The 20,962-nt window shown below is 48.1% G+C and overlaps 2 protein-coding genes across 2 annotated transcripts in view; one reads left to right on the top strand and one right to left on the bottom strand.

Annotated features, from left to right (window-relative positions):
- PSKH1 (protein serine kinase H1) overlaps positions 1-9,955 on the top strand; it is a 34,346-nt gene extending 24,391 nt beyond the window's left edge. Inside the window, exon 4 of the mRNA XM_075715036.1 lies at positions 8,817-9,955. Within this exon, the coding sequence (XP_075571151.1) occupies positions 8,817-9,134 (318 nt within the window). The 3' untranslated portion in view covers positions 9,135-9,955. The remainder of the gene's footprint in view (positions 1-8,816) is intronic.
- An 8,058-nt stretch (positions 9,956-18,013) lies between these two features.
- Positions 18,014-20,173, bottom strand: CTRL (chymotrypsin like). Its single transcript, XM_009485223.2, has 7 exons — positions 20,122-20,173; positions 19,857-19,960; positions 19,580-19,659; positions 19,258-19,339; positions 18,974-19,154; positions 18,366-18,499; positions 18,014-18,176 (listed from the first exon to the last, which is right to left on the bottom strand). Exons 1-7 carry the CDS (start codon positions 20,171-20,173, stop codon positions 18,015-18,017), a joined length of 795 nt encoding a protein of 264 aa, XP_009483498.1. The 3' UTR covers position 18,014.
- Between the last annotated feature and the right edge of the window lie 789 nt (positions 20,174-20,962).

Raw genomic sequence — 20,962 nt, forward strand, 5'->3', positions numbered from 1 at the left:
TTACTCTGAATTGTTATGTAGAAACGCGTATTAGCTTCAGTTCCAGTTCTCAGCCAACACATCTCTTAACAAAATAATTGAGAGAACATAATTCAGATCAAATTGGAGTTTCCCTTTTGAGAATAAAAGCACTGAAGATGGCAGGATACCCAGATGTTATGAACAGATTGGGAAAGGTATTTCCCAGTTTAGTTACTGCAAATACTGTTGTGAAGTGGTGCTATAGCACTACCTTTGAAAATTTCTGACTCCTTCCCCTGCTTGCCTTTCTGATGACAGTCTCCAACAGTCTGTACTCAGTGATCTCATCTTTTCACCTGTAGTCTTCTGGTCTCTTGACCCTGAGCTTTCTCAGTATACAATTTCTCAGTCAGGGTATTGGTTAAAATCCCCTATGTCTAACTGTAACTTGCTGATACATTTTTAAGAGATGGATGTGAAGCGATCCAAGCTACAGTGTGGTATTACCCCATTTTAACATGCCAGTTATTTCCCTAGGCATTAGTCAGAAGAGCTGTCCCTGGCTGTAAAGAAAAGCTTCCTGTTTATTGGTGTTGTAGCTGCTGTAATTTTACTGCATGATTCTAGCTGAATCCTCAGTGCTTATACAGGGAAAGTCGGCTGGCTATTTCCATTCGAAAAGCTGGGTTATAGAAGTTCACAGCACCAGATGGCTGCGCACACTTATAATGCTGTGGATTATTAAAGGACTGTTGTATTTTCCTCTTTCATCCTTTCTTTATTTCTCCTCCCCACATCAACAAATTAATGCTGAATGCTTGGGAATCTGTCCTGCACAGACTTTAGCACATTACGTCTTTTCATTGGAAACTTTTTGTTCCAGCCCTTTTGAACTGGTTGGTTTTGATCACCTTTGTGCAACAGCTCATGGGCTGAACGATGCCCAGGACTGTGCAAGCCTCTCGTTATTGGAGCCTCAGTGCAGTCCTAGGCCGGTTCACCATGTGATGTCTCATAGTTGCTGTCCACAGCCTGCTTCTTTGGTGTTGACATTTTCCATTTTCTGAAGTCGTGCAGGAACCTCCTAAATTAGACAAAACTGCTGTGTTAGCGTGAATGTATGAAAGATGCAATGCAAAGAATACTTGGGGACCTTCAATTAATTTATTTTTAAAAACTAGCAGCATGTCACTTGTCTACCACCAAAGACATCTGAATTTTAAAATGCAGCTACTCTGAAAAATGATAGAAGATGGAGAGATGTGCCCTGCCTCCAGCACCATACAGTTGTACTAGATTGAGTAATTTTTATGAAAAACATGCCTTTGCTGTTCATAGTCATGATACCTGGGTGCCATCAGTGTCCAGATTGACTTTCTTGTGAATGGTTTTTAATGGTCCAGATGTCTTCAATGGGATTGCAAACAGCAGCAGCTGGCAAATATAGAGCAGAGATGTATATAGGGACATGTACACAATTCTAAGCAGTGGTGTGGCTAGGTGTGTCTATAGCATGGAAAGTAGCTGTTGAAAGCCTTGCATCCCGCATAGGTTCTGCAGGGCCAGAAAGGCTCATCCTGATGCATATAAATAACATCCAGAACAAACTCCATTATATTAAAAATTCTGCCTGCCCAGGTCAGGGGTGGTCTTTGCAGCTTCTTGAGGAATGGTATCTCCATGGCCTGTCCTTGAAGGGTGACTAGTGTGTATCTGGGGGAGGATGCACTGCTGAAATCTGGAGACTCCTGAAATCTGAAAATACTTGGGGGGGGTTATAACTTAGAAACCTGAATATAGTTGAAATATTTTAAAGAACTAGTGCCCCACAGGAAAATGGATCAGAAACATATTTGCCGTGTGTTTTAAGCTAAAAACAAGTAAAAAGCCAGCATAAACCAGATGTCTCATTAGCTTGTTTGCAGTGCAGGTTTTGATGACCACTTCACAGCAGCATGTGCTCCCTTCACAGGCAGAGTAAAATTCAGAGACTCTGTTCTAGTATCTGAAATCAGTCCTGCAAGCTGCTCTGCCTCCAGACTGCTGGCTCCCACCCCCACCTGGGTTTAGTTTAGTTAGACGAGAAGACTCACATTGGTAATACAGGTCAGCATTTTATTTTGGTTGTGTGTGTTGGGAGCTCTCTGCCAGCGTGCACCACCTTTGTGCTCGCTTCAGCTGTAAGTGAAAGAGGTGGGTTGGTTGTTCAAACCAGAGAACAACATACTGTTTGTTCCCCACGTGCTGGTGCAGAGGGCACCTCAATAGCTTTTATGCTGATGTGAATAACAAGCAGGGGTGGTGATGGGATTTAATCACAGAGGGCCTAGCACTGCACACAATCACCTAGCCTAAGTGACACTCAGAGGAGGATCTCTTGCTTTTCCTCCTCTCTCCTCCTCCAGACTCGGAGCCTGAATCTGAATAAAACATAGCACACTTGAGAGCTCTTAAAGGCATTGTAAATGAGGCTGCTTTCCCCTGGGTTTATTATCTAGCTGGGCTGAAGTTGCAGGTCGCCGATGTGCCCCATGTTTTATGCAGCTCAGAAGTTCAGGAGATGCTTTTGTAGGAAATGCTGGTGCACCTCAGAAGTGGCAGCTCTCATTCCTGAGGGGCCAGAGCTACAAATCTCCACCGCGGGAATTTCTCCCGTTGTCATTAAGGCTGTAAGACAGAATATAGCAGTGTTTTTGTACTTGGTTGAAGTGCCGCTAATTCTGGACTCTGAGCCAGTCGCTCACTTGGGCTGATGTAGCTGCTTCTGCAGCCATCCAGTGAATCATGCCAAGGAACAGTGGCTGAAAACTCCAGCAGAAAAATTAACAGAAGCTCCCTGATTTGGCTCACTTTGGTTGCATAAACCAAACCGTCTGCACTGGCATGATGCAGAGTGCAGCATCAAAATGGGAATGAACAACAGAAATGGTGTGCTCGTCTTCTATGGCATGGAGTTAACAGCGATAAGGGCACAATATGAAGGCAGTCCCTTAGACTGGGTTGAACATGTCCACTTGGTCAATGTGTTGGGGCAGGCTCATTCCCAATAAATCTTTTTTGTCTTGTAAAACTTTAAAGTAGCCATCTGGTTTTCTGTGGGTGAGCCTGGCAGGAACTCACGTGCTGCTGTAGGGCTTTTCAGCCTCCCTTGTGCTTTGAGGCTTCTTCAGCGCTTGATCAGGCTCGTCCTAGGAATCAGTGGGAGTGGGATACAGTATTTTTGACCTAAGAGCAATTATTTGCAGCTGTGGTAACATGCTTTGTGCTTCATGTTTTTGGAAAGACCAACTGGCAAGGGAGATTCAGGCCTCTGCAGTTCTGGGTGTCTTTCACCTTCCTTGTCACGTCATCTGTAGAGTTCATGTCAGTTCTCCTGAAAACAACATGTTACTTGGGTAGAGATCAGGAAATCAATATGTGTTTTTCCTTCAGTGGGTACTGTCAAGACTGAAAGCAAAGTTTGGAGGTCAGATGACTGGTTCTTTTTATTTGCACAGGACTAACCAGAAGATCCCTCTGCAACTTTGTGTCTCTAGGGAAAATGTCAAGTTGCTTCAGTGTGTGCATGTAGGCTTGTGCACCAAGTGCTGCACCCATGGAATCGAGGAGACCTCTTGGATGGCCAGGGAGGAGTTGCTGTTAGCTTGGAGAATGCTGTAGTCAGGCTCAAGCAGGTCATCTGTGAGAAATGGGTCTGGCTGAAGTTTGCCTGGTTGCCATCTCAGATTTCATTCACAGTTTCACCCAGCAGTGAAAGCATGATGACACTTCGGAGTTTGAGCATCAGAGTGACCCTGTGGTCCTTCTCTAGGTTATCTACAAAGGTGCAGGGTGCTGAAAGGTGTCACCTGGGCCTGGAGGGATGTAAGGGGACTGCCCACAAGAGTAAAGATGTACTGTTGTTTCCTTTGGTTGTTGCAGGGACCCTCGTTACTTCTGCATTAGGGTGAGCTATTCAGATTTACTTACTGCAGCTCTTCTCCTCCCTGCCCCCTCCCTTTTTTTTAATTCTGCTGGGTCATAATTTTAGCTACTCTCCTAAATTCTGGAATTACAGAGATTACTTTCCAGAGGATGTTCAGCGCTCCAACATGAGGGCCAATAGTCTCCAGTGTTAAACTAGTCTGTATCCAGTGTTTGTCTCGTGAGAAATTAGGTTTGTGAAATGGATGCTGCACCAGTGCTCCCAGAGGACTTGACTGCAGTTGCTTGAAAAGCTGGTCACCTGTACGAGGCCTCTGCTGGCTTTTGGCAAGTGCTGCTGAGGTTCTGCTCAGAATACACCTGTTCTGCCTTTTCCTAAGATATGTAGAAAGACACCAAAACTACTGTAGTACCTTTCCCTTCTGGAGGAATGCAGTCTAGCAGAGGGAACAGCACAGAAGTTATACTCAAACTACGTTACATTTGAAATCAGTTCATAGAGGAACAGGGATGCAAGATGAATAAGTATTGGTGACTTCATTTTTGTGGCATTTTTGTGCCACAAAAGAGAGGAATTTGTCATTGCAGCTGTGAGATCAAAGGCAAAGCTATCTGATGGGGTTTAGCTGATGCAATGTTTCATGGCCACTGGATGGGAGCATTTTCCTCCCAAGCCATTCTCTATTTCTCCTCAGAGAAGTGGAGGGGCAAAATCTCCTCTAGATCGCTTCAGTCCTGTCGTGTGAATGCACCTTGTGTCCTACACACATATCCTTCTTGTTGTTCCTCAAACACACCAGTGTCAACCTTCCTCAGCTCTTACACAAACTCCTGCTGCCTTGCAATGTTCATCAGGAGGGTTCCTGAGGTTTTGCTAAGTTAAAGCTGCTGTTTTGCCAACTGATGCAAGGTTTCTGGAGAGTGGATACATTTCTCCAGGGACTGGGGTTGAAAATTGCTAAATTCATTCCACTCAGTGCTTCAGTAGAATGTAGCCTTACCTATTTTTAAAGAAAAAGCTTCAGTGAAATAAAACCAAAGACGTATATGGTGCAGCAAATGAAACCTCCGGCTGCATAAACAGATCAATAAACTGATTTGTTTTTGCTGAACAGAAGAAAAATCTAATTGCAGGTACTCCATATTCAATGTTTGTGGTGAAACTAGAGTAATTGGAATAATGAGAAATCCAATTTGCTTTTGCTTGGAGTTTATTCTTCTTTAGGTTTCATTAAACAGGACTGGTGCAATGCACAGGCTTCTTAAGGCTTAGGCTGGTTGTGTGTTCACAGCTTCTAGTTCTTCAGACTGATAGGTTCTTCATGGATTTCTTCACATTCTAAATTATCACATTTGCTATCTTTTAATGTGTCTTGAAATGATTGAAGTAATATTGTTCCTGGTGTTTAGAGGCTCGTTTCACCTGCCAGAATCTCCTGCTTTGTGTTGGGCAGCCATCGGTTGACTGAAGTTTGAATGCATCTGAATGGCAAAATAGCTCTCAGTTACCTCAAGTTCCAGATCTGTGCAGTTACTAGCATCTGCAAGAGGAAATAATGCTTTCCTGCACGTCCTGAAGATGTATTTCCAAGAAAAGTATTGTTGTGTCAGTCCTCAAGTATTTTTCATTTGAGTGTACCTCTTTGGATTCAGGTAAAAAAGAGAGGATGGAGATCCTGGCATGATTGTATCTCTATGAGGGACAATATTCAGAAAGGTAAAAGATTTTAGATAGATGGGAAGAAATACCTCAGGAAAAACAATAAAGTTGGAGTTGTGTGAATGTGTTTTCTCCACGAGTGGGACAAAAGCTGTTTCAAGGTATCTAAGTCATCCCAATTGCTGGTAACAGTAATGAAGATGGTAGTAAAAAGTTCTTAAAAAGTTCTTAAAAAGTTATTGCAAGGAGAATAGAGTTGTCACCAGTATTTAATATCACTGAGTTAAATTCAGTAAAGTGGATAGACACATTGTTAGCTTAGATGTCTCATTAGCATTATTTGGAGAGTGGAAAATGAGTCCTCTATGAAGGAAACAGAACGGGGGTGAGCTGTCAGGCTGCTAGGAAGAGGACAAGGAAAGAAGTGATTGGAGGTTAATGGGGTGTAGACAGGTAATGGTGAATTTGTGATTTTAACTATATGAAGCTGATAAGTTAAATGAGTCTTAAAAAAAAGCTACAGAAAATAGTTTTTCAAAAGTTTTTGAAGGCAAACCTGGTAAAAGTGGAGGCAAAACCTCTTGTTGCTGGGTTTCATTTGAATCTGTCTGTCTATGGAAGAGAGAACCCAAAGGTCATCTGTAACTGGAGATCCAGAGTTTAAAAAGAAGGTGATATGTTGACTTGCCAATTGACTATGGTACAACCCTGGTATTATCTGAGATTGCGCCAATAAAGACTAAACCCTGCAAGTTGATTCCTTTTGCTGTTACTTAAAGAAAGCACCTTATCCAGAAGTCTGGTAGGAAATCTATAAAAAAGTGATTTAAGGCAGCTCGTGACAAACTAATTATATTTGAAAACAGTAGACAGAAAAGCTTGAATTTTAAGAAAATTTTGTTACCTGATTTTGTTAGTGAAACATGGAGGGGAGTGCATTTTGGATGTGGTTTCAAAGCACAGAAGTGGTGTCAGATCCACAGGAGAAGGCTGTGCTTCCTTCCTGAGCACTCTGTCTCTGGGCAGTAGAAATATTTCCATTTCTATGCTGAATATGTTCAGCAACATTTATAGGTTTTTATTCATGTACCAGTATTTTCTTTGTATCAAGTAGTTCATATAATTTTCACTTTCTTCTCTTGCATAGTTATTGACAGTGATCATATATCCCATATATCCCATTTCAGCTAAGCTGAGCAAGCCAGACTGTTTCAGTCACCGCTTGTAAAATAAGACTTTCTGTACCCTGACCATCCTAGTGGCCGATTCCTTAGGTAGAGCTTGAATTCATCTTTTCCTGGCCACACCACTGACTCTCCATGGTCTGAGGCCGGGAGCAGTGCTGGAACTCTCAGAGCATCCTGCCTTTCATTACAAAATCCTCTTGTGGATTACCTCACTTGCGGGTGCCTTTGAGTCTTTTGAAAGAGAAAATTAGTTTTGGTAGCAATAAATTGCAGACCTCAAAAAAATCAGAACATACCTTTTTTAGACCTTTTGCACAGGAAAAGGGCATTATATCTGACTGTACAGTTGGTGGCCCCCAATTTTAAAATAGTTGGGTTCTTTTCTTCCTTACCAAATGAAGAGAAGAATGAAAGACACAGAATAGCAGCCTTTTTCTTTATTAACTACACATGCTGTTGCCACTCAGTTACACGTATGTGTTGTACATTACCTTAATTATTGTATTGAGATCTTCACTTCATTGCATGAATCTGGTGAGGCTTTTTTTAATGCTGCTTGGGTTGTGGTCTCCATGTGCTTGAAAAATTCGGTATTGGTGGTTTCAGGAGGGGTGAGACCCACACAACACCAAGTGATTGCAGAAACCTGCTCCTGCCTGGGTCCATTCGACACTTGTTTTTTCTATGCTAGCCATACTGCCTCCTCCACTCCACACTTAGAGTGGATTTTGCCACAGTTTTCTTCCTAGCTTTGTCCACAGCCCAACCTTCACCTCATGCTAAAGGAAATGTTCTCACTTCTCACGTTAGTGCAAATATGGTATTTTGGCAGAAATGAAACAATTCCAGCATGCATGGCTGTAGGCATTTGTCTCATGAGTTGTTGTGGGTATACTTCTGTGTACTGGGGAGATATAGGAGGAATTTATTATAGGGGTAATTAATTATTTTGGGTTTGTTTCTTTAAAACCAGTATTTTGTCAAAAATTTCCTTCCTGTTCCTTGGTAAGCATTCCTGAAAATTCCTTATATCTAACATTTATATATATTTAGAATGTTTTATGGGGTTGTTTCCAGCCGGGCTGAGTTGGCTGTTCTAGGGTTGACCAGTAGCAATATCTTCTAGATTTCTACATGGGAGTGAGACTGAGTACCGTGGCAGAAAAATCTCCGTAGTCTTCATTTCAGGATTGATGCAGAGGTCAGTGCTTGCTCGCTACATGTGCATCTTAAGATGAAGGGTCAGAAGAGAACTAGGGGTCTGATGTCAGGATCCATCCTCTGTGAGCAAGATGGTTCACATTCAAGCGGTAATGGCTTCATTGGATACAAAGCACTTGGGCTGAGGAGGGTCTTCAGTGGGATATGGTTACTGGTTTTGGAAGGTGACGTGAGAAGATGAGGTGGGAGGCCTCAGGACCAGCACCTGGAGCAGGACGTAGGTCTGGGAGCCCGTGTCTGTCTGTGGTGCAGCAACTGGAGCAAGTGCAGGACCAGAGGGACCAGGGAAGTCCCAGCCAGCTGCTGGAGAGACAGTTGAGTCTGGGGATTGACTGAGACCACTTGTGTGTGTGCACATGCCTGTGTAGGTGTCCATGCGGGTGAGGCACCTGGGAGGAGTGAAGATCCAGGGCCAGCTGCTGAGCAGACTGCGTGTGCAAGGGGTCCATAGGGTGTGAGCAAGGGGGTCTGTGCCACAACCGGAGTGGCATCTGCAGCCTCGGAGCTTGCTGTGCCAAGGTGCCAGCAGCTGGGAAGACTGGGATCCAGGGTCAGCTACTGGGCAGGCTGTGTCTGAGCCCAACTGCTGGAGGGTTCCATGCTGCACCTATGTGTGTATAGATATTTCCCACTAATTCAGCCTCTCCCCCTAATTCAGCCTCTCCCCCTAACAGTCTCTTGGAGTAATTGTGTGTCATTCTCCTTGGGCAGATACTGTTGGTTACAGCTTGGAAGATTTGAAGATGAAAGAGAAAATGGAAGAAGCAGAATGCCTCGAAGCACCTTCTGGGAATGGGAGGAATTAATTAATCAGCAACACTGTGCCGAGATGTTTCATTCTAATAATCTCTTTTGTATTTCAGCCCTGGCCCAGTGTGTCCAACCTGGCCAAGGATTTCATCGATCGTCTACTCACGGTGGACCCCAGTGACAGGATGACAGCCCTTCAGGCCCTGAAGCACCCGTGGGTGGTCAGCATGGCAGCCTCTTCCTCCATGAAGAATCTGCACCGTTCCATCTCGCAAAACCTTCTCAAGAGGGCATCTTCCCGCTGCCAGAGCACCAAGTCCGCACAGTCCACACGCTCCAGCCGCTCCACCAAGTCCAACAAGTCACGGCGGGTTCGGGAACGGGAGCTGCGAGAGCTCAACCTGCGCTACCAGCAGCAGTACACTGGCTGAGCACTGGGCTGGGGCCTGCCAGGCATTTTTCCAGATGTCTTCTCTGCGGTGTAGGTGTGCAGCACCCTTGGCCACACACTCACTCAGTGAGGAATGTCCAGGTTCCTCCCTCCCTCCCTTCAGGTGGCCCCCCATACGGAGGAAAGGGAATCTCTTGGTGGCCATCACACCCTGAGAGCTGTGCCACAGGGTCTCATGCAGGAAACGAGAGAGCCCTTCTGGGCTCAGAGCACAGATCATTGCCTCAAGTAATACACAAATTAAGGAGCCACGTGGGGAGAAAAGCTCTTTCTGTAGCCCAGGAGCTTGGTTGTTCATAGTTATTTATTAATTCCAGAGCATTAAGTTTCTCTCACTTGCATATGAAAAAAAAAAGAAATCACTTTATGTGTATGTACATGCACGTATGTGTGTGGACGTACATGTGTGGGTGTGTATATGTATTTAAAAAGTACATATACACAAATTTTGAGCTAGTTTAGTCAGACTCTGTGGTGCCTTTGCAGTGAAGCTGGGATGAGTCACATGCAGTTAGAAGTAGCATAGCTCTGACTCACCAGCGTGCTGCCCACCAGCTCCTTGTCCCAATACAGCACCGAGGAAATGCCAGACAGCAGTTTTCCGTGACGGCTAGGAAGCTGCGAGGTTTCCCCCAAAGGCTGCCATCCACCTGATGACATCAAGGGTTTACTCAAGCTGTGCGAGAGCTGCCATGCAAATTGGCAACCAGGCTGAAGTGCTGCGAGCTCAGAGCTGTAGTCTGGTTCCTTTGACCCAGATTGGGTGGGTGCTTCTGATGGAGGGGTGGGAGGAGGATCATCGTCCTGCAGGAACTTCATGGTACGCAGAGAGGTGTCTTTGGCAAGACATGTTTCTGGGGGACTCCTTGCTGTCCCACTTGAATTAACCTTCCGCTATTTGCAGCAAGACCAGTGCCTACCATGCAGGGTTTGTTGTTCTTGTGATGTGGCTCTGTCATGTCTGTGACCTGTTACATGTCTTGTGCCCTTAAGACTAGTGTTACTGACCACATCACTGCACCCAAACTTCAGTGGTTCCAGGTATTGCTCCCTGTCTGCAGATTTTATGGGGCTCCCCTGCTTTGCATGCCTGTTCTGCCCCAGTCTGGCTGTCTGTGCTCTGGGACAGTGAAGTGGTGGTGGGAGCTGTCAGGACGGCCACAAATGGCTCCATAGCCATCAGGGTAGGGGCTTGAGTAGTAGAGGTCCAATCCTGGAGTGTCAGCAGTGATAATGCCCTGGAGAGGTTGCATGAACACCTTAGAGCTGTTAGGTGTGACTTAAATTCAACAGGAAAAAGCTGCTTTTCAGGTTACCTTGTGCTGGATGGGCGATGTGGGGGCCTCTTGTGAAGGACCTCTCAGGGGAGGTGGGGGCTGTAGAACTGAGTTTTGTGCAAGCCTGCTGAGATATCTTCCCAAATAGTTAGAGCAGCAAAGTGGGGCTGATGGCACAGTCTCAGGGTGGATTCAGCCTCTTGTGATAGCAGAGACAAGATCTGCAGTGAAGGAGAATGCTGGTTTTTGAAACTTTTCATATGAAGCAATATGCTTTGCTTCATGCTGTGTACTTGGGAAGTGTTTGCTTAGCTCTGGGCGGGAGATGCAGGCTGTGCAAGCTCAAGGGGCTGGTGAGCACGGTCTTTCCACCCAGGATTGATGTCTGTGCTGCTGTGTTTTAGTGTCAGCAAGGTTTTAAGTGGTCAGCTGCATCTCCAGGGAGTTCTAACCCTACTGGTCACAGTCCCCCTTGGTCAGCAAACAACAAAAGAGCAAAAGAGTGCAGCTTCAGTGGGAGCAGGCTGAGTTTTCTGTGCTAAGGGAAAAAACGGAATTTCTAGGGATGTGCTTCCCACCCCAAGGCTGGGATGGGCAATAACCACTGTGAGCACAGCTTGTGTGTGGTGGGCAATACACCAGAGGAAACCTGAGGACAGCCAGTATGTGTAGCAGGGGTGAATTCTAAATCCTTTGCGTGGTTTTACATATTATTTTGAAAACTCTGGATTCTCTGCAGGCTGCCCTTTCTCTGAGTGGCTATTCTACCATATCACGTATAGTCTTTCTTCTATCAGCATTAATGGATACCGCAGAATTACAAAAAATTGTTTTTTTCAACTCTGTGGACTGCAAAAAAAGTTTCTTCTGCTTCTGTTACCTTCTCACGTAGTCTTCCCTGGTTCGTTACCATGAACTATAAACTAGACATGATTTCTGACAAAACAGGCAGCTTGCCACATTTGGCTTCATAAACAGTTCAGTACCCCTCATATTACTGCAAACAGCTCTTCAGAAGCAGCAACCACTCTAAGACAAGTATCAACTGGAAAATTGTTCTTCCCCTGTATGCTTAGACATGGCAGGATGCTCCTCTCAGAGGGCTTCTGATTTTGAGCTGTCACGTGTAAGAGTGTTCTGCACGTTTGGAGCACCACACCCAGGCACTGTGATCTCTTTTTCCCTCCTGGGTGCTTTCATGGCCCTCCCCAGATTATCTTGCATGTTTATCCTTAAAATAGGTATTTTGCCTGTGCAAGGAGGTCAAACTGATGAACTGAGCCAGGACCTCTAGAACCTCAGACCCTTTCCTTTAGCCACTAGACCATCAGAATGCACAGATGTTGTGCAGATGTCTACCCACACTTCCTTCATGCTTTCCCTTGGGGGGGGTAAGTGAAGGTGGAGAGGAGGTCAGGATGTTGAGCTCTGGTCTGACCAAGCTTGTTTCTCCACCTTCACAAAGCAGAAAAAGGATCTTCTCATCTGTGACAATTTTTGCTTCATTGCTCTTTTCAGCAATTGGTTTTTCACCAGGAAAAGTTCAAAGCGAAGTCATTTGTGGTGAGTTTGTGATGGAATATGTTTTGGGAAGTGAGATGTTGGTATATAGGTTCCTGACAGTGTCAGTTTTCTGTGATGATACCCTATGACCAGGAAGGTGAGTTGGCAGAAGGGAGGATCCTTCACCCACATGAGCAATACTGCATAGCTGCAACCTGACTCTTTGTGGTATGGAGATGTGGTCTTCAGGCATCCCACTAGGAAGTGGGGAGGACCAAGAAGAGGACCAAGTCCATCCCATAAGGGGCTTCGGCTTTTCGAGAAAAAGAACTCTAATTCTCTTTACAAATGCAGTGTTTTCTTGGTTGCATGGAAAAATCAATGTAAACATGGGGAAAAATTTTATGGGCTTTCATTCCATCATCTGATTATAACACTCTTGGCTCAGTCCCTCTTTTTTCTCTATATTCAGTATTTGCAGAAACCCAGACAATAACATACGTGGGCAGAGGGGAGCCTAGCAGAGCTCCATCCAAGTGTCCCTTGGAGCCCTCGGTGATCTTTCTGTTTTTACTCTGTACAGAAAACTGCAGTGGTCCAAATGCTACGTTGCAAGGTCCAGCTTAAGAACAATTCCTTGAGTGCTTTTATCCTTGCAGTTGTGGCACATTTTCAGCTGGGTCTGGTGGGGAGAACAGGCAAAGTGCTATAAATTTGAGAAGTAGTTTGGGTGCTTTCAATCTGCCCTCTATGCAGCTCTCCACTGTGAATTATCTTGATCATCTGCCTTTGTATATATTCCACAGGAGCATCTCAGCTCTCAGTTTATGTCAAGTCTCAGGAGTTTACACTTTACAGGAGTGCCTAGTTTAGGGATTTTAGAAGCTAAAATCTCTCTGAAATGTCTTTAATTTTTAAATCTCTTTCTTTGGCTCTTAATGGTGGTTCTTAATTTGGCTCACAGGGGTTTTTGGAAGACTTCCTCTGCTACTGAATTAGCTGGGAGAACACAGGTAACAAATGCATGTTCCAAGCCATTGCTGAGTTGCAGTCTTTATATTAGCTGGGGTGGAAATCTCTGTAAACCAGTGCATTTGTTTTCTGTACGTCTGTCCATACAATGAAAATGAAGCTAGAATGACACCTAGTGGCAAATTCTAGTGTGTCCTTGTCCAAGTACAGCCCTCTTCTGGTTACGTTCCCACTGTTTCGGGGTGAGATGCTCTTTACAAAGAGGAATCTGGGTTTGGTGTGCTGAGTGATGGTCTTGGACCACACCTGTAGTCCTAGATGTTCAACGGCTTTCTCAGCGTGGCACCATTTTCTCCTACACTGATCCCAAAACCCAGCATTTTAGCCCACACAGGGATAAGCATGAGTCCACATGCACCCACTGGAAGGGATGCTCAATGCTGGGGAAAAGACCTGTGTGGTCAACCCACCAGTATCTCAAGGAGATGCTCACCAGCATCCTGCCTTGGAGAGACGTCTTAGGCGACACTAGGAGAAAACAAAGCCTAAAGATGCTGAGGCTGGAAGCAGTAGGTTTGGGACCTTCTCCCATCATGAGACATGATGGAGCAGCTCAGGGTGTTGCTTCCAAGCATATTTGGTTTCAGGGAAAAGCAGTTTTAAGAAGTAGAGGGAATTATGGTGGTTTGTCTTTTGGAACTTAGCACTACTGTGTAAAACAATCCATCGTTTTGTCCTGGGAGTTTGGCTGCTCTCTTGGGGGAGAGAATTATGGCTTCAAAGAATGTGGGCTGTTGATTCCTTGATTTTTTTTTTTTTTTTTTTCCCTTGGAGGTTTATTGGAGATGACATGTGAAAAAGTCTTCCAGAAATGTTAGGTGGTCTACAGACTTGTTAAGCTTTGCATCCAGATTTTTGAGTACGTAATGTATTTTTCTGTGGATTTTGCTAAAACAGCAATTACTTGTCCATGTTTGATTTGCTTCTCACCCTTCATAGCTTCTAAAAACCAACATGTCAACCCAGTGGCAGTAGAAACCCCCCTTCCTTCAATCCAGAAGCAGTCTGTGCTGTTTAACACTGAGATTGTGATAGCATCCAGATGCTCCTGCCAGTTCCTGGGCTGCGTTGTTCTTGGAAACATACAACCATACGTGAGGGGCAGCTTTATAGCTTTGTGATGAGAGTAATCCCAGACAAAAGGGCTCTGACTTGCTGGCTTTGGTAGTGGTGTGGAAACAAGCTGCAGTGTAGCGCCTGCATTACGTGTTTGTTTTGGAAATGATAAACCATCACACTCTTAACTTCTTTGGAATTTGGATATTTTCTTCTTTTAGGTCAGATATTTTCTGCTCTGATAATTTACATTCTTTCTTACACCCTGCTCCATTTCTCAATCCTGTTTTCTACCCGGGTGTTTGGCTGAAGTACTAATATAGTCAACTTTTAAAACTGGAATAGGAATTGTGGTTAACTCAGCTACTGGGCAGCAACTCTGGATTTGGCTCTGCAGGAGCCATGGTGAGTCTTGGAGCCAGGTAAAAGCATGTGTATGGTGCCTTGCAGGTGGGAGAAGGCTCCCTTTGAGGAAGGACCCTGCAGTGCTATGTCTTGTACAACATAGGACAACTACTGCGTGGCTGTTACAGGCCTCTTACTAGACTGCATGGGCCATATTCCTAGTTTAAGTGATGATACTAAAGATTTGGAGGGTTTGAGGGAGGGTAAATCAAAATATCAATTGTTTTGACTTAATTTAGTTTTCTAAATTATGGAAAGCAACACAGAGATTGGCTTTTGGGGGGGATCACACCCTCTGGAGGAGTTACAAACTGTTCTCTTGCAGCAGCATGAGCCCTGGGATTTGCAGGGAGGGTGGTTGTGTCCTGGCCTCTCACCAGCTCAGCTTCATCCTGGAAAATGTCATGAAGTGCCTGTACCACTTGGTGGTGGATACCTAGCCCCAAGTTGCTTACACCACTCTTGGGAGGTTTTTGGTGCTTTTTTTCTGACACTCAGTCTCCTCTTTCAGTCTGGATTAAAAGCACAGCTCTCGGGTGCTGCGGAGGCAGGTGCCTGGATGTCAGCTGTGCCTTACTGAGCAGTAAATTTGCCAAAAAAAAAAAAAAAAATGTGAAGCTGCAGGGATCTGCGGTGACAACAGCATCATGGAGCTTGGTACCTTCCACCCTCAGTGTCCCTGTGGTGGGGGGATCAGAGGAAGCGATGGGCCTCCTGATGACATTTTTTTCCTTTTCCTGCTGTACTCCCCGCACGGTAATACTGTAGATCCCTTGTGTTTGTGACGGGTGAGCTACTCGCTGCTGCTACAAATAACGTTGCACTGTGTTTGTCTGCTGAATGTGGAGGAGATCCGCAGCCCCAACGAGGTGCGTTAGAAAGGAGCAGCTCCTGTGAGCACGCCCAGATTGCTGTAAGTTTTCCTGTTGCCTTTCACTACGGAAAGACACCTCCCAGGAAGCTCTCAGGACCGGAGGTCTTCCAGCACTTGCTGTTATTTTTGGTCGCCAGATTTCCGGTGCTGGGTTGGAACAGTTGGAAGTAACTCCAGTCGCGTCCCGTTAGTCTCCTAACAGGGCTGTTTTGAGAAGCATCCAGTTCTGTGACTTGCCTTTTGAGTCCTGTCTTTATACTAAGGACTGTCTTGTAGGGTGAGGTCCAAACCATTGTAATTAGTCTGTAACGTTACAATTACAGTGTACAGAATTATTTATTTTGTGTACTCAGTCTGCTAAACATGTAAAAGTATTCTGTGTACCCCATCACTCTACTGTCATTACTTCTGGCTCATGGATGGCACACGGGCTGACTGCTGAAAAGCACTGCTTTCTGGGCTGTGAACAATGCTCAGTAAATGCATCGAAATCCAGGAGCTGCTCACCCCTCTAATGTGTTCTTGGAGTAGAGCAAGAAGGTACCAAAGTGCCCATAAAAGAGTTTGCTGGTTTCTCTAACGCAGCTGCCAGGCCAGGAGCTGCCTGAGGGAGACCTCATGCAGAGCTGGGATGTCCACAGGGATGCTCTGGCTGAGTTGAACAGTCAGCCTCTTGCTGGAAGGCAGGGTTTGGAGGCTGAACAGGCACTTCAGGACATTTTGTTCACTTTTCTTTTGCTGCAAGGTGGCACACGGGGCCAGAGAAATACCCTGGTTTGCCCACAGCAACTTGTGGGCAACTCGTGAGTGAAACGTCTCTGGTTTCACTCTGAGCAGCTTTTATGGACCAACAGGAAAACCTGTAATATCAAGTGAAAAACGCATACTCCTTTCGAACCATGTCCTCCTGGAAGGGAGGTGATTTTTCAGGGGCAAGGGACCCAGTCCCAGCAATGCTAGGGATGACAGTGACCTGAACACACAGAACAAGTGATCCATGCAGTGCTGCAGTTGATCAGTTCCTGTTTGAAGCTCCATGTGGCCACCAGTTTCTTCTGCCCGTGTGGTCCATCCCCACATCTCTGACATTCAACTGTCTTTAAGGTCATTTAGGAGCCAACTAAAGCCAAAACAGAGTGTGCTGCTTTCATGTGATGGGTTTTATTTCTGGTGTGTGGAAGCACATTTATTTTCAGGTGTGTGGAAGCACACTCTAAATGTTGTGGCAGACTGGTGGGACCGCTGTGTACCTAGTGCGGCTGCTACTGCCAACCTTAGGGGAGATTTGCAAGGAGCTCAGCCCCCATGCCCTTCTCCCCTGTGTCCCAGGCAAGGCTTTCCAAGGCAAAGGAGCCCAAGCAGCAGCTTCACGTTTTTCTCCGCAAGACCTTGTCCCCCCGCATCAGTTTGCTCCAGTTGCTCTTGCTCCCTGCAGAGGAGACTACTAAATGAAGCTAAATTTTACCCAACCAGACTGAAACTTATCAGTCCTGGGCTGTATTTGAGCAGCTTTTTTTTTTTTTCAACTCAAGCATATGAGCCAGACTATTTGTCTTCACAGATCATGAATGGAGGGTAACCCTTCCCATGGGTATGTCTCTGTGTAGCATTGCGCTTTCTCTGCGACTGCTTGATATGAGAGCAATTACAACATTTTGGGGGCTGTGATTCATGCAGCAAAGGTTGTATATCGCATTCACATCACTGGTAAAGAAAAAAAAAAAAACCCACGCCTCATGTTGGGACAGTCTGATCCTGCTCCTCTCCACACTGTCCTTGTGACCAGCTCTGTTTGGAGCTGCCAGGAACCAGGTTTTAATTCATTGACCATGTGTGAACACAAGACTTATTTTTTTTGCACCTGCCATCATCTCAAGAACCTCTTTGGGTGGAAACAGTGCTTTCTTCTGAAAACCTGTTGCCTGGCCTTGAATTTTGTTTTCAGCTTCAGATTTTCCTTTGGGATGGCCTTGAGTTTCCTGCTCTGTTACCTGGCAAATCTGCGTGTGTGAAGCAGCGTGCTGTTTTCCAGCTGCCCCCTTCCACCTCCGAAGAGCTGGAGCTGCCATTGGCATTTCTCCCTTTCAGCTCTGTGTTCCCAGGCTGTTACGCAAGTTACAGCTTTAAATTGCAGACAGGGATCTTTCAAGATCCTGTACACCCACCAAGCACCCACACTCCATCACAAGCCACGAAGTGCTTGCTCGTGCTGAGCCTGGTGAGCTCCACAAGCCCTTTCCTGAAGGAGGTGATGCCAGTGGGACCAGCTGGTGCTGGACACCTCGCACTTGGGTTGGTGGCAAGGCCATTACAGGTAACATCACCCACCCTCAACGATGTAATGGTCTCTGGGCTGGTGCCAGGGTGTAGATCTGTGTGTTTGAAGACCCCCTGAGCAGCCCTTGAGCCACAGTCAGCCCTGCTCCCCCTCTGCCTGCTGGGTCCCAGCTGGGCACCGAGCTCCAGCTCTGGGAGGTGCTGGGGTTCAGGAAAGGAGCACCCAACCACAGGGTGCCCCAGGCTTCCCACGTGTGCCTCCCACCCCGGTCTGCGTCGCAAGAAGAAAGGAGCCAGAGGCAGCACTTGGCATAAGCAAATGCTGGACACTATTATGAAGTGGGGTGCCTTGCTTCCAGCTCAGCCCTTTGCCGGCTCTGCTGAGCTCACCATGCTGGGAGCAGTGCCCAGCAAAGGGATCCTTCTGGCACTGGCTCTATCCCTGAGTGACAACATCGTCAATCCAGTTTCGGAACTGGCTTACACGGGTGTAGATGGCGGGCGTGTGGACGTTGCAGTTGCTGTTTCCCCAGGAGACAATGCCAATCAAGGTCCAGACGTTCCCGTTCTGATATACCAGAGGTCCGCCAGAGTCACCCTGCGGAGAAGACAGTTCCTGCTTAGTGGTTCCGGCACGTGCTCCAAACTGGTCCCTGCCACCCCAGCCACCTGGTCCCCTGGACATGGCCAGATGCTATAGCTTAAATCTCTGGCTCCATAGATGCAAGACCCCAAGTGTCCTCCTCCTCTACCCTCCCTGCAGTGCAGTGGGACCTCAGCTCCTTACCTGGCAGGAGGAGGCGCCGACCCCACCAGCACAGAGCATAGAGTTGGTGATCTGGTTGCCCCAGTACTGTATGCACTGGCTCGGGGAGATCAAGGGCAGGGTTACCTGCTGCAGGCGCGCTGCCAAGGCTTGGGCTAGGGGAAAGAAGCATTGTTAAATCACCCTGATGCGGTGGGTCTCCTGGGGCCTTTGGGAGTGCACAGGCACCCTGGGCAAGCTCCTGGTGGTGCTCCCAAATATGGGTGCTGCCATGCAAAGCACCTTCCCCCTCTGTGCCAAAGTACGCCTTCTTCCCCAGGTGTGATAATCTTGTGCTAGCAGTCCTGAGCAAGGGCAAGCTTGTACCCATGCACGATTGTGCCATGCACACCTGGGATATGCACACACCTGCCTCCTGAGCACGCACCTACACCTGTGCTTGCACCAATGCATGTGTATGCACACTTGTACGTGCCCAGACAGGGTCAGTCAACTGCCCAACATCCCCCTCCCCACATGCACAGGTGGTGTCACCCCCCCAGGTGCCCATGGGCACCCCTAGACCCTGCAGAGCCCCCAGGAAAGACAGCAGCCGCACACAGCCCTCCCTGAAGCTGCAGCGTACGTACAGTTGGTGTTGGTGCGTCCCCAGCCAGTGGTGACACACTGGAGGTCAGTGGGCAGAGCCAGGTTGGCAGAGGCCAGGCAGACAGGGGACACGCGGGGTCCCAGCTGGGCGGGTGAGGAGAGCTTCAGCAGGGTGATGTCGTTGTTGAGGTTGTAGGGGTCCCAGTTGGGGTTTGTGATGGCCTGCCAAGAAATACCGTAGCGCTTCATCCCTGTCCTCCGGGAGCAGCTGCAGCGCAGAGCTGCAGCCCCATCCCAGGACCGCAGCTGTGTCAGTCCGGCTCACCCTGACCACGGTCTTCACTTGAACGGACTCGGTGTTGGAGTTGTGGTTATATTCCCCGAGGACGACGACGTGGGAGTACGGGCTGCAAGAGGTAAGGGAGTCAGAGAGATGCATGGCAGCCAGCAACTGGGGTGGGAGCAGCACTGTGTGCCCAAGGGAAGCCACCATGGGGACAGCCGGGGAGGGAGCCCTGGGCTGCTCAGTTCCTCAGGTGCTGGCCTTTGGGGCTGTCCCAAGTGCTGCTTGGCAATGCCCAGCACGCCCTGAGCCCCTGCCCCTGCTGGGTAGCACCGGCGTGGGCTGGCTGGGCATTGGTCCTCACTTGAATTCGCAGTGGGCAGCTGTGACAACCCAGTTCTCGTTGATCAAGGAGCCGCCACAGAAGTGGGATCCCCAGCGGGTCTGGGGAAGAAAGAGGGAGGAAGAGCTGGGGCTGGGCAGGCTGAGCCCTGCCAAAGCTGGGGACAGGCAGAGGGTGTCGTGGGTCTCCTTGATGCCTGCCCACCTCCCAACACCGGTGCCCGGCTCGCCATGCTGTGCCGCTGCGGTGCTTAGGGCACTGATGTTGCCCCTGCCCAGGGAGCGGGACGGTGCAGTACCTGCAGGGACACCTGCCAGGGCCATGAGCCAGGCACTGCCTTCTGCCCGTTGATGATCCTCTCGCTGTAATGCACCGAGGGTGTGATGGCAGGCACCCCGCAGCCTGTGGGAGAGGCAGACAGGCACAAGGATGACCCCGAAAGCTCAGGGCTCACGCCTGGGGGCTGCCTGCACTGGTGCAGGTGGCTCTGTGTCACCATCCCTGGGGGTGCCCCAGTCCTGCTGCACCCCGAGGACCTCCCCACATCCACGGGCAGCGCTTACCAGAGACAGTGCTGGTGAGGGCCAGGCAGGCAACTGCCCACAGAAACGCCATCCTGGGAGGACACAGCTGTGCCTCTGGGGCCACGAGCTTTATAGCAGCCAGGAGCTGTGTGGCTTGTAGTGAGGCAGGGCAAGGTCCCCTTGCTGCCAGCTGCAGGCAGTGGTGACAGGCCAAACTTGGCACCTACCTACGCAAGTGGGGACTTGAGAATGTGCTGCCAAAAGGTGCCCTGGGGTGCTTGGGCTGTTGCTGTAATGAGTTGTGCCACTTCTCACTGCAGCCTGTGGAGCTGGAGAGGGAGAGCACTGCAGGGCTGTGATGGGGGGGCACAGGGGGGCTGCTGGTGGGCACACAGCTGGCATAGCAGTGGGGCTGGATGTGCTGGGATGGGTGCCAGTGCCTGCAGTGTGGGAGGTCACCCTGTCCCCAGGCCTGTTTCAGATCTGTTGGCACCAGGGCTGTTTTCCCATGATGGCCGTGAAGCCCCAGCCTGGGACAGTGCTGGTCCCAGCTGGACATTCCCAGGGCCTTGGGCCACCCCTTGAACCACAGCCCTGGTGCAGGTGAGCGTGTCCCAGAGCCAGCTGAGGCAGGTGGGGAGGGCAGACACCTTCCCAGGCAGGCAGGAACCTTGGCCAGTGTGGACAGCTGGGCAAGCACACTGTGAGCCCCAGGGAGGACAGTGGGCACCTCCCTGAGCTGAGGTTGAGCCCTCCACCTGACCATCCTCCCCCCACCACTGCAGCTGCCTGACCCCTCACCCCAGGGCTGCATGCTGGGGAATAGTATGGTCCTCTCCATCCTGGACACAAGGGGTACATAGTGTCTCCATCATCCCCC

Source organism: Pelecanus crispus, chromosome 8 (genome assembly GCF_030463565.1).
Source record: "Pelecanus crispus isolate bPelCri1 chromosome 8, bPelCri1.pri, whole genome shotgun sequence".
NCBI lineage: Eukaryota > Metazoa > Chordata > Aves > Pelecaniformes > Pelecanidae > Pelecanus > Pelecanus crispus.

What these genes read in the sequence shown, in the direction of transcription:
- CTRL (XM_009485223.2), bottom strand. Translation starts at nt 20,173, where the DNA reads ATGGCGTTTCTGTGGGCAGTTGCCTGCCTGGCCCTCACCAGCACTGTC. An exon ending in CCTCACCAGCACTGTCTCTG is followed by an intron (nt 19,961 to 20,121) that starts GTAAGCGCTGCC and finishes CCTCTCCCACAG; the next exon opens with GCTGCGGGGTGCCTGCCATC. An exon ending in AAGTGAAGACCGTGGTCAGG is followed by an intron (nt 19,155 to 19,257) that starts GTGAGCCGGACT and finishes ATTTCTTGGCAG; the next exon opens with GCCATCACAAACCCCAACTG.